Below are 14,871 nucleotides of genomic sequence, written 5' to 3' on the forward strand. Positions count from 1 at the left end.
GAGTTCACCCAAGTATAGGAGATCATAAAGACCATATGATAAGGTTTCCTTAGTACCCTGTTAGGGTGCAATGTTGGAAACAATTCTCCTTAGTACCTTGAAAGGTGCTATGTTAGAGAAGATCTCCTGAGTGCTGATTAAAGTATTATGTTGGAGATGAGAGATTTCTTAGTATCTTTGTGATATGGGTGGGAGTCAACGATGCCCCATTATGTGTATTGAGAGAAAATCATAGTCCGTATTGTGCGTTAGAACATCTTTGGCCGGGTGATTCTACCACTGCAAGTGAGTTTAAGACTAATGAGAGTGTACATTGGTTTGAGATGAGCCTATGGTTTCATGTCAGGGTGATTTGGAGGTTTGGCTAGTAGAGATCATGCTAATATTTTATGATATGATGAAATATCTTGAGATAGCATGGAATCCTTCGGGATTGATGAAAAGTGGAAATGAAATGTGATATAATGTAAATACTGCTTTATGAAGTTTTAATGGTATACTATGTTTACTTTCATATTGTTGTATGTGATAGTCAATAGGAATAAGTTATTCTGTTACTGAGATTTTTATCTCACCCCTATGGTTATATGTTTACAAGAGCAGGAAGTGATCAGGCCAAGGGAAGAGAGTTTGGACTAGCTTGAGTTGAGAAGCCGTGTACTCTAAGGTTGTGTAATGAACTGAAGTGAAAGATTGTATATGAGCTGAAGTGTATATGAGCTGCCATAGGTTGCATGCATGTATTGAATTGAGTTTTTGTGAAATCAAGTCCGATTATATGTATATGTATTGTTTGAGACAAAGGGGCTTTGATTTGAGTATGTTTGCATTGCAATGGTTATATGATTAGTGAATCTTAAGCCAAAGAACAAATTATGAGGAAATGAGTAATATAGGGATTAAGATTGTATTATGAATTGTGATTTCATATGTATGTTGAGAAATAGCCGAGTGGGCTGAGTTGTGGCAAGAGATGGCATAGCATGTTAAGTTAGTGAATTATAGAAATTGGCCGTAGAAGTGTTAAATTTTGATATATGAGTATGATTGTGATAAATTATAGTCAATCAAGTATATTAGATATTTTTGGACTTGGTTCAAGGCCTAGTGTGGTCTAATGAGAGTAAGGGATCGATTTGAGCGCTTGGGTGGGGAACAAGCTCTTACAGTCATTTTCTTATCAAATGACTTCATTGTTTCTTACTTTTCTATTCATTTGCATTGGTGGCATTCAGAAGCTTCACTCATCTAGAGTTATAGGAATATCCGGAACTAAAAGAACTATGGTTTGGCCCAATTGGGCAGAAAATATTCTGTAATTTGAAGCGTTTGGTGGTGCATAAATGTACATTCTTGTCCAACATAATTTTTTCATCAAATTTATTGCAATTGCTATATACATTGGAAGAAGTGGAAGTAACAGAGTGTGATTCATTAGAGGCAGTATTTGATGTAAAAGCAGTGGATGACAAAGTAATGGAATCAAAGGAAGCTAGTCGGTTGAAAAAATTAACACTCTCGGGGCTTCCAAATTTGAAACAAATATGGAACAGAGAAACTGCAGAAGTAATCAGCTTTGGACATTTACAGGTTTTGAAAGTTGATAAATGCCAACAGCTGAAAAAATTGTTTTTTGTCTCGCTATGCCGAGACTTAAGGCATCTTGAAGAGTTGAACATTTGAGTCTGGTGGTGTTGAGAAGATTGTTTCAATTGAAGAAGGATTAGAGGAATTCAAGATTGAATTTCCTCGGTTAACACTCTTGACGCTAATTCAGTTGACGCAACTCACAGCTTTCTATCCAAAAAGATATACTCTAGAGTGTCCTTCATTGAAGAAGTTAAATGTTCGTGGATGTGAAGAATTGCAAATATTTGCATTTCACCATTTGAATTCCCAACCGTTCAGAAAGGTTGATGCTGAGTCACAAAATGAACTAGCTTTGTTTTGTATTGAAAAGGTATGCACCCTCTTTTCTATTTCTTTAATATATCTTTCTTTAATAATTAATTCTTTTAAAAAGAAAAAGATGGCTGAGGTAAACTAATTATGAACATGTATGTACTATAACTATACATCCGGTTTTCAAAGAAATTAGTTTTTTTAACTTAGTCGATTATAGGATGAAATTTCTTATTATATTTTGTCCTTTCAGGCATCCCAAAATTTGGAAGAGTTGTCATTAAATGAAAGGGATGCTATGAGGGTATTGAATGGCATTTATAAGAAAAATCTTTTTCAAAGCATACGAATACTTCGTTTGCAATATTTTCAGGAAACTCCAATAAAGTTTTTAAATAATTTGATTGAAACATTCCCTTCTACAATGACATTTCAAGCACGTTGCAGTTCCTTTAAAACATTCTTTTCTGCAGAAGGAATTGGTTGTTGCAATATTTAAGACCTCACCCACATTGAAAAATTGTGGCGTTTTCAATTAGAGCAACTTGAGCATATATGGTTCGATGACTCAATGACACATCCCGTTGTTCAAAACCTCGAAGATCTCAGGGTAACAGAATGTCCTTGGTTAAAAAGATTGGCACCACCTTCAACATCTTTCAAAAATTTGACAAACTTGAAAGTGAAGGATTGCAATGGGTTGATATAGTTCATGACATCTTTCACTGCTAAAAGTCTTGTCCATCTGACACGGTTGCTAGCTAAAAATTGTGAGATGCTAGAGGAGATTGTGATGACGAGTGAAGGAGAATCAGAAGAAGTAATCACATTTGAAAGCTTGAAGTATTTGGAACTAACTTGTTTATCAAGCTTTAAAAGCTTTTGCTCTGGAAAACACACCTTCATATTCTCATCTTTGGCGACATTAAAAGTAATGGGATGCCATAAAATGCAAAGTTTCTCATCTGGAGTCGCAACTGTCCCATTTCTGAAAATGGTGGAGGTGGAAAATGGAAAGAAACACTGGAAAGAGGACCTCAATACCACCATCGAGCATTTGTTCAAAGACAAAGTACGTATGTCAAAGTAAATTCAAAAATTTTTGTTTCTTTTAATCTTATTGTTATTAATGTATGTGTTTTTTATTTTCACTTTTTGGGGATTAAATCTGCAAGTTTATTTTGATCCTCCATTTTGAAAAACTACAAAGTAATACTATGATATTTGTTTGCCTCAGGAAATTGGAGGACTTCATGTTGACCGCAAGGAATCTTCAAGTAAAAATATTGAAAGGAGTCAAACGCATCAAATGAGTGCGAGCACTAGCAGAGCATTGCGCGCCAAAGAGTTGGGAGCACAATCAAAGGCGGATGAGATTGTTGATTCAGAGAAGCCAGAAATACACAAACTTCGTTTACAGATACAGGTATTAATTGAGATTGTCTTGCATTCTTCTGTCAGACAAAGCATAAATAATGTGATGCACCGGTTTCATTTAAGAATTTCTCCTAATAGCCTAGTTTTTACTCTCAAGTTGAACTTATTTTAGTTGGTTGAGGAATGAAGTTATTTAAATTGACTACTATATATACTTTAACATATGATCAATAATCAAATAAGTAACAATATTTTGTGTAATTTATTTATTTGTTATCGCTATACATTAATTGCATTGGTTGGATCGATTGGATCGATTGTATTAAGATCACTTAATTGTTCTATAAGTAGTAAATGAATAATTTATAACTAAAATGTTTTATGAACCAAATAAAAACAGTCTAATATTTAATATTCATTGAGTCATATATCTCGTTTAGTATATTTAAATATTAATTAATTTTTTTCCATTAAGCGGAATGTGTTATGAGACTTTGTTATCAATTTCCTTAGCTTTGTTAATGTCCTCTCCTGAAATAATTCCAATTTTATGGTAAGAATTGAAATGACTTGAGAAAACAACATAATATAACAAAAACTTCTCTCGATTAATGATGACAATTTGTTCAATCAAATAATCAGTTTTATTATTTTTGACACGGAACACTAATGAATTGATGAATGTCTTTCGATTTAACAAGGAAAAAATTATTTTTTTTTTTTTCGTTGCACAACAACATCATGTCATGCTATATTTATTTAGGTATTGATACACAAAATACGCGCGAAATGCCCCTGGAACAGGCCAGTCAAAACATATCAAGTCCTACAAAAGATGCAGGTATTAATGATCTCCATTCCAAAATGTTTTTTATTGATGACAACAACAATAGTAATTTTTCTTTTTAAGTAAATTCCTATTTAATTTGGCCAAACTTTGTCATCTTTTTTATTTTATTTTATTTTTTTTGAAAAATTTTTGTTCAGCTATTGGGATTGAAGAGATGAATGAGACCATTCAAACACCACTAGCTGAAGCTGTTGAAAGCACATTAAGTCATACCTCAGTTCAGGAATCAGGTAATAGTGATCTTATTTTGTGGTTCCAATTTGCCACAAATGATATTGAAGTTTTTTATGCATGACTCTTCTCTATACTATTTGACATAATTTGTGACTTTAATTCCTTGTTATGCGCGTTCAAATATTCTAAAAACCAATCGTGTCCCCAAAAATGTTCTATTAAGGGTTTATTCAACCAAATCATTGCCTATATCTTCCTAACCATATAGAAATTAAAGTAATTAATGCATGACACTACTGTCGAATAGCACAAAAATTAATAAGAACTAGATTTTATAGCAAAACGCAACCTAGATCGTCTCCCTAAGAATCAATAGAGTAACTATTTGAATTATGATTATGAAAAGGTAAATAATGGGGGATTTTTTATGATGAAATTAAAACTAAATTAGAATTAAATAAATAGAGGAAATTCAACTAAGAAAATTATCAAGCACAAGCAGCGTAATCAATCATGACCCAATCACCTACATTTAATCTTCCTCGTCCACAAAATATATCAATTTTATTTAACTTTATTATTCTAGTTTTATTATTTATTTCTCAAATTATCATTCAAGAATTAAACAAGAAATTAAGTTATAGATTAATTGACATTTCTTTTAACCCACAACCTAACAACTGTTCCATATTAACCACACTAGAAGCAAAGCATGGATAATCACCCAAACTAGGCCAAATTACTCTTACAATGCTATATCAATCGATTATAATAAGCAAAATCTCATATAAAATTTATAATCCAAAAATTATGCAATAAAGCTACTCTAATCAGCAACAGCAGTTAAAGTATAAAATTTAGAGGAAGGGAGAAGAAGAACAAATTGAAATAATTCTAAAATAAAATTTTTCCTAAATATTAGAGACTCTGACTAAAGTTTAAAATCATGATTTGTAATTGATCACGCTAAAAATTTAGCTCTCCATAAAAACTAAAAACAAAACAGCAACGTCGCCTCTGATTCTTTAGTTTCTCTCATACCCCTCGTGCTATGCATTGCTTCCTTTATATATACAAAAGTGATGCAATTTCGTACGGCCAAAGAAAAGCTAATAATAAAATGATAAAACTACTCTAAATAATCCTAATTGAAAACTATACTAAATAACCCAAAATAAATTTAAACAAAATTTTAAAAATTTAATTCTTGATTTGATCTCCAAACATGCCTGTATTCTTCTTATCCAAAATAATCTTTATTGATATCTTTTAAATTAAATCTAAAAAATATGCACAAATAAAATAAAATTAAATAGCAATTGTGCACAAATATTAAAGATATCATTTATATTTTAAAATCATAAATTTAGATAGTTAAAATTCTAAAACTAAATATTAGCTAATAAAATCAAATAATATATAATTAAACTCAATTAGTCTCAAATAAATTTTTAAAATTCTAAATTAAAAGGATAAAAATATATAAAATTATCATTTATTAATTCCCTACACTTGAACTTTTACACTCCTGGGCAAAACTTAAATCTTAAATTTCAAGAAAAGAAGTTTGGAAGCAAAAAAGAATAAGAAACAATTATAGCTCTTCAACATTTTAGCACTCTAATCAATATATTTTATATCCAAAATAACAAGTATCATGGCAATTTTATTTGGTAAGAATAAATCAAGCAATAGCTCCTCATAAAGGTCAGGTGTTTAACTCTTAACTTTCAAATGTATATAGGTAAGTATTTTACTTAAGTTTTCCTATCAAAACCTCACTACTATGGGCTTGTTTTTTGTCTAGGTCCCACTATCTAGGTCACATGCAATGCAAGAATTAAAAGGACTTTATTTTAAGTTGTAATGGAATTTAGGTAAAGGTATGGTATAAAAAAACGAAGGCTAATAAACTTTAAGAGAATGAAAAGCATATTTGAAATGAAACATATAGAATGAAAAAAAACAAAATAAATTGATTTAGGTTTATTTTTCTCTCTTTGTTTTGTTTTCATTTCCCTTACCTCATGCACCTTTTTTTTCTTTCTTTTTTTTTTTACTTTTTTTCCTTTTATGCTCTTTCTTTTCTTTTTTTCTTCCTTCCTTCCTTTCTTTCTTTGCTTTTCAGCTCTCTCTTGTTTTTTTTTTAAATAACCCAAATCTCTTTTTAAGCATATTCTTTCATTCTAACAAATATTATGATACACTTTTCATTACCTAAAGTGGGGTGAGAAAAATGAAAGGAAAAGATTTTTATAGGTTATGTTTTCAGTTAGCTAAAATTTTAAAGAAAAGGTCTAGGCTTAAAGAGGTTAACAAGAAATAAATTGCATGGGCTGGCTATTTGGCTAAATAGGTTAAAAGAAAAGAATGTCTAAATCATCTTTATGCAAAGTATATGCAATTATAGTCTCAACTAAGAATTAAGACAAGTTTTAAAGTGAGAGTATTGATAGAAGAATGCACATAAGAAGATAATAATATTAGGCCTAAATCCTCACAAGCTAAAAACTATCGCATTAATCCATTGAAACCAAATTTATTACCATTTAACTTGAATTTCAAATATAAGATCAATTACTTATCATGTTTAAATGTATGCAAACTAAAATTGTCTTAAACTCACAACTTCACACAAAAAAAAAAAACTAAAAGTATTAAAAAAGAGTAAGAAAACACCAACTTTTTTTAAACAAACTTTTCAAAATAAAGACAAATCCCTTCCTCTACACTTAAATCTTGCATTATCCTCAATGCAACTTAATTTAGAACAATTTAATCAATCTACGAATAAAATATAAAATACAAGGTAAAAGTGAAAGAAAAAGAGACAACTATATAATTTAAATCTCTGTAAGCTCTTAAAGTTGAAATTCTCATCTCTAATAGAAAATAGATGCTTGTTCAAAACATTTTTCTCTTTAAGCTCATAAAAAGCTCCTCTAGGCGGTGGCTTTGGATCAATTGGCAGAAGATCTAAAATGTATTGAAAATGATGAGCCAAGCCCTCTCTATACATGAAACAACCAATAAAATTGAGTAGATTCTCATCAATGAGAATTAAAGCTTGTGTAAAAGGAGCCATCAGTACCTTCCCTTTATCTAGTTGAAGGTTTCATAACAATATCTCCATTGAAGATGGCCTCAATGTAGTAAAAGAAATTTTTTTTAATCATAGGTACCTGTTCATGAAGCTCAATAGAAATAACAAAATCCTCCACACAAGCACTATTAGACTCAAAATGCATAATATAATTAATAATCTCATAAATCTTAGTGCTATCAACACCATTAGAAAAGGTCACAGGGATCACAAAATTAATGCTATTTATGCGACCAATTGAATGCACGATCTCATAAGTATCATCATAATTAGAAGAGTTAACACAGATAGATGAGCTAATAGCCTTAGTAGAATCAATATAGTCAAGTGGATCATTACACTCAATGGAGTAAATGGAAACAAAAGGATCTAAAGAATCATCAGAGTTTATGAATTCATTTATTTTAACATAGGCAGAGCAGTTAGATGTATAATGCATAATGTTTTTATAATTCACCATATTAGGCAACTCAAGAATCAAATCATCCCAAGTCTCATCACATTGTTCATTCATGAATGAAAGATAATCATATTGAGTTTCCTTACTAAGATCATCATTAATGCAAGATAAAATGTGCTCTTTAAGCATAACATCCTCTTGAGAACTCTTACTACCTATATTCACTTTAATCTCACAATTACCCTCACATTTATTCTCAATTATAGGTAACTTCTTTAACTTATCATCTTCCAAACAATTTGAAAATTCAGTTCTATTAATAGTTAGAGGCTCAATACTAGAAGCAGATAAGTCAAAGGAAGAATAATGTAAACATTCATCAATATTAACACAATCAATACGTGGCTCAACATTCTTAGACTCAATTGTCTCAAGGCACTCTAAATCAATGTTATCACAAACATCATCAAATGTAAAATATATCATGCCATTAGAAACAATAATATCAGGTAGTGCAAGATTCCTAACATATTCAATAAATTCTTTAAACCAAGAAGGGTCAATAGAATTAGGAAGGGATATATCAATCTCAGCACCACTCTTGCATGCACCTAATTCATTAGTATTACTAGAACATGGTTTAGTGATTTTAGACTCACCACAGTTAGGAAATTTAACAATAATGTCCTCATCTATATCATTATCAAGTGAAGAGTCCTCCTGCGCTTGTTCTATTAGGGAACATATTTGATCTACTATTTTCTGTGTCTCAAGACATTGATGTAGAAATTGTTGACTACTCTATTGAGGATTCTAAAATTGTGTGCTATTCTCCAATATCTGCTTCCTCATAACTTCAAAGTTACTCCCCTTACTAGACTCCTCAAGTATTGGGATGGGTTGGCTTACAGGTTGTATAGATTGTGTAGTCTCAAACAAATCATTAGCTTGCATATAAGGGTATTGTTGAACAAAAGTTGAGGTACTCTCATAAGGATAGGTGTGGAAGTGATGGTGTGGATGGTAGTATGACCATTGCTCATTATATGTCGGAGAACTCTTAAAGGGGTAATAGTGAGGATGGTAAGGAGACAATTCAAGTGGTTGTGCCATTGCCTGTTCACCAAGCATTTGTTTAGTAGTATAGGTCAACTCATCAATTTTCCCTTTAAAATTATGAGTATCATGATAAGGCATGGATGGAGAAAAATTAATATCAAAGTGATAACCATTCCAAGCCATCTCTACAACCAAAATAAAATCACTCAAACTAAAGGAAGATAAAGGGAAACACAAAGTCCTCTCAAGTATATGATCAAAATAATAATTTTTTTTTGTGTGGACCCTATCCTCACTAAAATAAAAAAAAATAAACTACCCTAAAAAAAGTAACAAAAAAAATCAAAAAATTAAATCTGGGAAAAAAATGAAAAATAACCTAAAATTTAAAAAAAATGAAAATAGCACAAAAAAATTCTAGAAAATTTAAAAAATGAGAAAAAATGAAAAAAGAAAAAAAAATTAACAATCAGATCCAAAAAGTTAACATCTTTGATTCCCCGACAACGGCGCCAAAATTTTGACACTACTATCAAATAACACTAAAATTAATAAAAACTAGATTTTATAGTAAAGCGTAACTAGAATCGTCTCTCTAAGAGTCAATAGAGTAACTATTTGAATTATGATTATGAAAAGGTAAATAATGAAGATTTTTTATGATGAAATTAAAACTACATTAGAATTAAATAAATAGAGAAAATTTAACTAAGAAAATTATTAAGCACGAGCAGCACAATCAATCATAATCCAATCACCTACATTAAATCTTCCTCGTCCACAAAATAAATCAGTTTTATTTAACTTTATCATTCTAATTTTATTATTTGTTTCTCAAATTATCATTCAAGAATTAAACACAAAAATTAAGTTATAGATTAATTGAGATCTCCTTTAACCCACAACCTAACAACTGTTCCATATTAGTCACACCAGAAGCAAAGCATGAATAATCACCCAAGCTAGGCCAAAATACTCTTACAATGCTATATCAATCGATTATAACAAGTAAAATCTCATATAAAATTTATAACCCAAAAATTATGCAATAAAGTTACTTTAATCAGCAACAGCAGTTAAAACATAAAATTCAGAGGTAGAGAGAAGAAGAGTAAATTGAAATAAAGCTAAAATAAAATCTTTCCTAAATATTAAAGACTCTTATTAAAGTTTAAGATCATGATTTATCATTGATCACGCTAAAAATTTAGCTCTCCATAAAACTAAAAACAAAATAGCAACGTCGCCATTGATTCTTTATTTTCTCTCATCCCCTTCATGCTATGCGTTGCTTCCTTTGCATATACAAAAGTGATGCGATTCCGTACAGCCAGAGAAAAGCTAATAATAAAATGATAAAACTACTCTAAGCAACCCTAATTGAAAACTACACTAAATAACTCAAAATAAATTTACACAAAATTTTAAAGATTTAGTTCTTGATTTGATCTCCAAGCATGTCTGTATTCTTCTTATCCAAAATAATTTTTATTGATATCTTTCAATGAATCTAAAAAATCTGCGCAAATAAAATAAAATTAAATAGTAATTGTGCACAAATATTAAAGCTGTCATTTATATTTTAAAATCATAAATTTAGATAGTTAAAATTCTAAAACTAAATATTAGCTAATAAAATCAAATAATATCTAATTAAACTCAATTAGTCTCAAATAAATTTTTAAAAGTCAAAATTAAAAGGATAAAAATGTATAAAATTGTCATTTATTAATGCATTTTCTACATTTTGAGAAAAAATATTTTGTTAATTCTTGGCCAAGATCTTGCTTTATTTTTTTTTTCTTTTACTTATTTGTACGGCTATCGGGGCTGAAGAAACATATGAAACCATTAACGAACCCTTCACACAAGCTGCCCAAATTGCATTGAGCTCTAGTCATGTTTGTTGTGTGTGTGTGTGTGTTTTTTTTTTTTAAATAATCAATAGAATGACAAAATAAAAAGAAATGGTCAAAGTATAGTTCCTATACAAGTCAAGGGGATGGTGGAATTAAAGAGTTCAGCATTGCTCGAAACTTCAAAAACAAATGAAAATGTTGTAAAAGGAACTAAAAGGTCATGTTCAATAGGTCTCATACGATAAGATATTCGCAGTCTTTTGAATTTCCTTAAATATACAGTCCATGTAGAAACTATTGGGCCAAGATTATAAGACTTGGCTGAAGCGGTGACACAAGAATTTTTGTCAATAAGATACTCTTAGTATTTTAGTGTGAACAATTCCTTAGAATTCTTTAATAATGACCAAAGATGGGAAAAGAACTTTCCCTTGATGGCAGGCGTCGTGTTGTTTCCTCTACTCTAAATAATCTTTGGCTTAAGTAATTACTACAATTTTATGTTATGCTGACTGAAATTTACCAGAAAAATCACGTTCTCCCGAGTGTGCTCTAATAGAATTTATTCAACCAGAAAATAACCTCTACAATTGTCAATAATGCAAAAAGTAATGAACTTTTTATGACTTTTTCCAACAAGTTTGTTTACTTTCATTTTTAATAAAAAATGTTAATTATTTAGCTGTAGGTATTCAAGAGATGCATGAGATTATTGAGAGACTCTTGGTTCAGCTTGCTCAAAGAAGAGTGAGCCCCATTGCAGTTAAAGATGGAGGTACCAATCTTATTATACAGTTTTCAAGTCGGTATAAATGATCTAAATTTTTTTATGTTCAATGAACCTTTATTTTAATATTCTTGGGCTAAATCAATAATCCAGATGTTAGGACTCATGGGACGTACAAGACAATAGAGAAGGCCCTAGTTCTAGTTGTTCCAAATGTTCTAAGCTCTTCTATGGTTAACAATGTAGGTATTGATTTTATTTTGCAACCTCGAAGTTGACATAAATTAATGACCACACGTACTTATGTTTCTTCCTTAGTAGCCAGGTTCTAATGCTGTACAGGTATTGCTCTCATGTATTTAGCTTGATTTATTTTATTTAGTGTGATGTTTAATACCTAATTAATTGTTATGATAATCTATTTAATTTCTTATTAATTGATGTTTCTAACTCTATGCTTTATGCATTAAAATATATTAGAAAAAAATTACATGACCAAAAAATGCTTCCCGGCGAGAATTTGACCAGTCAAACTATAAATTCTGCTGAAGTGAAAGTAGAGCAAGCAATGCAACTTTTTTATATTTTAGAATGAGGGCAATATTTTTATTATTTTTCCGAAACATGAGCAATCATACTTTCTGATTTCCATTGAACTTCTTTATGTATGTAGCTATGGATCCATCACTCTCGCTTTCTCTAGAAGCCTTGACTTCAACCCAAGATGCAGGTTCTGATCTTGTTTTTTAGTTTCTAGTTAATTTGCATGAATGGTCTAATATTTTTTTTTTTTATGTTTTATGACCTTTGGACTTAATACTCTTTGGATAAATTATTGACTATAACTTTTCAATCATGAGCGAGCTAAATTTTAATAGAAAAGGCATGATAATTTATTTATTCAAGCCACAACATCAATGATTATTAATTTTTGTTTTGCGAATTGTAATGTATTAGATGAATAACAAAACATGGAAATTCGTTCAAGTGAAAATTTCCATGTCCAGACCGCAACATTAATTGCGGATAACGACAAAGAAAGTAATATTTCTTCTAGCTTCTTAAAAGAATTAAGTTTATTTATTTGTTTTTGCAAAACCTGTGTTATTCTATTTTTTTCCCCTAAAATTATGAACTTTGTTGTCCAGCTATTGGGACTAAAGAGATGCGAGAGAGCATCCAAAGGCTTTTTGTTCAAACTACTGTAGACACATTAAGCCCTGCCTTGGGTATATTTCTAACGTTTCAACTTTGTTTTAGCTCCGTTTGCTTTATTTAGTGATGTTTAATATATATCTCATTAATTAATTTGTAAATCTCCTTTATATCAATTTATAATATTTCTAATTTATAATATTTCTCATTAGTTTGAAGGCTCAATTTATTTTCAAAATCCTCCCAAAATGATGCCCTAGTAGTGCCAAAGCTTGCCCCTTCGTGTTCTAAGTTTCCCACCATAAAAACTATCATTTTTTTATGATTTTCAAAAATTAAAGTTACCTATTGTGCTGTGTCGTAGCACACGCCATACAAGCCGCAGCTTATGACGCAGCAAAATGTCAATTTTTCTCCCCCTTGATGCCACCTGACTTAATCCGACTTCTATCCTAACTCAATTTAGAGCCAAATATGATCCAAAAAGCCAATTAGTAACCCAAAAACTAATTAAATTAATTAACCATCTTTTTTAACTAATTTATCCCTCAATTAGTCAATTTTTCTATATTTGAAGTTTTCAGATGTTACAATAGGGATTGTCGCTTACCTTTAAAATTAAACTAAAACTAACTCTCATGCAATATAGAGCCAAACCTAGGTCATCTCCCAAGGAATGGTTTTAAGTCTAATTTAAAGCTATCTAGTGAAATAAATCACCCAAAGTTTAAAGTTGATTAACTAAGTGCTAACCTAATTGTTTAGTGAATTAAACTAGAAAACTAATCTTAATTGTGAATGAAGTGGCTTCCCTATTTAAGTAGGAACCTTAGGGTGTTGCTAATGGAAGAATCTTTATTCTTAATCAAGCATGGCAGCTCACTCAACTTCTCTTTATTGGTTTAAAAATGAGTTTACCTAAGACAACTATCTCAAATACCTTAGCTTCACTAATTCAATTGCCTAAGTGCTATTAAAAGCCCCCTAAGTAACCTTACTAGCTTAGCTCTAAAATTAACCAAGTGTTTAGTTAAAATTCATTCCCAAATGCTATTGCCCAAAGCTGTACCTAAGTTCAAAACTATGAAAACTCAAGTAACTCATCAAGTATTCACTATACAATTAAATGCTAGGCTAATGCAAGACATTCACCCAGAAATCACATATTACCATGCAAATTCATAGAATGGATGAAATTACAGCAGCAACAAGAGCATGAAATTCAACTAAAGAATTTTGTTTCAACATTACAAATTATAAAGAACTATGAAACTGAAGTCAAATTGAACCACAATCAATAATAGTCATAGTATTCTAAGGGAATTGAAACAAGATGAATAAATAGTTAAGCTTAGCCAAGTAAAGGCTTCAAAACTCCTCTTCCATCAACTCTCCCCTAGGATTTCATGAAGAATCTAGCTAGAAAACATCAAGAAAATCTTGCTTGCTCCATGAACACCACATGGCCGAGAGGTATGCTCTATAGTCTTAGTGAATTGAGCTTCAATTCTTCCTCTAGATGCTTGGGGTGAGTTTGGCCATGATAGGGGAAGAGAATGGTGGAATATTTGAGTGAATTTGATGGATAAATGGTGGAATAATAGGGGCTGGATCACTGGAAGTAGAGAGAAAAAATGGAGAAAATGAAGAACACTAAGAACAAGAGAGAGAAAATGTGGAAGATGAATGAGATCATGATTGAATCTCCTTTGGGACTCAAAATGGCATGAAAAAGTGGTTTCCCCTTAGCTGATTACTCAATTAAAAAAATAAGAAAATAAAATATGTCGCACTCAGAAAAATGCTACGCGGACGGCGTGCGAGCAAAGGGGGCCTTCGCGGCGAGAACTGGATCAAACGAGGAGTCGCCACCAAGATTTTGAAGTAAATCTTGGGAAACCAATTAAAAGGAGGATAAGGGTGGTCTGCGAAATCAGAGAATGGGTTCGGAAGTCGGTTGAGTGTGGGGAAAGTGTTAGGCACCCCATAACACCCGTTTATATTAATATGGTTTTATAATTATTTTAATTATCCCTTTTATATTCATGTGTTTGATATAAAAATGATGATAATTGAGTGAGAAATATTTATTTATTTATGAGGGAGGACAGACTTGATTCAAAATCTGACTCTGAGGCCTACGTACCCTGTGATGGGGATCAAAGTCCACATAGTTTGGGCTTAAAAGTTGTGGGTGAAAATATTTTTTTGAAAAGAAATTAATTAAAAATAATTCACCATTTTGCAAATAAAACAATTTCTGAA

At 30.9% G+C, this 14,871-nt stretch overlaps 1 protein-coding gene across 2 annotated transcripts; it reads left to right on the plus strand.

Annotated features, from left to right (window-relative positions):
- The first annotated feature begins 2,550 nt into the window (after positions 1–2,550).
- On the plus strand, positions 2,551–11,620 carry LOC129321651 (uncharacterized). Of its 2 annotated transcripts, XR_008596054.1 has the most exons (6): positions 2,551–2,974; positions 3,140–3,328; positions 4,043–4,120; positions 4,267–4,359; positions 11,407–11,499; positions 11,605–11,620. XR_008596054.1 is itself a non-coding variant. In XM_054967503.1 (4 exons), exons 1-4 carry the CDS (start codon positions 2,615–2,617, stop codon positions 4,285–4,287), a joined length of 648 nt encoding a protein of 215 aa, XP_054823478.1. In that variant the 5' UTR covers positions 2,551–2,614; the 3' UTR covers positions 4,288–4,380. The 2 variants fall into 2 exon arrangements, 1 of the variants encoding a protein (XP_054823478.1); XM_054967503.1 differs by lacking the exons at positions 11,407–11,499; positions 11,605–11,620 and having other exon boundaries at positions 4,267–4,380.
- Positions 11,621–14,871: the final 3,251 nt, after the last annotated feature.

The sequence above is a fragment of the Prosopis cineraria genome, unplaced genomic scaffold, assembly GCF_029017545.1.
Source record: "Prosopis cineraria cultivar Desert tree isolate PC_DT_omini unplaced genomic scaffold, ASM2901754v1 PC10, whole genome shotgun sequence".
Classification (NCBI taxonomy): Eukaryota; Viridiplantae; Streptophyta; class Magnoliopsida; order Fabales; family Fabaceae; genus Prosopis; species Prosopis cineraria.

Excerpts from the sequence above, each read along its gene's own strand:
- LOC129321651 (XM_054967503.1), top strand. The coding sequence starts at position 2,615 with ATGACATCTTTCACTGCTAAAAGTCTTGTCCATCTGACACGGTTGCTA. Across the intron at positions 2,975-3,139 it reads AGCATTTGTTCAAAGACAAA|GAAATTGGAGGACTTCATGT; the intron begins GTACGTATGTCA and ends TGTTTGCCTCAG. Across the intron at positions 4,121-4,266 it reads AAGTCCTACAAAAGATGCAG|CTATTGGGATTGAAGAGATG; the intron begins GTATTAATGATC and ends ATTTTTGTTCAG.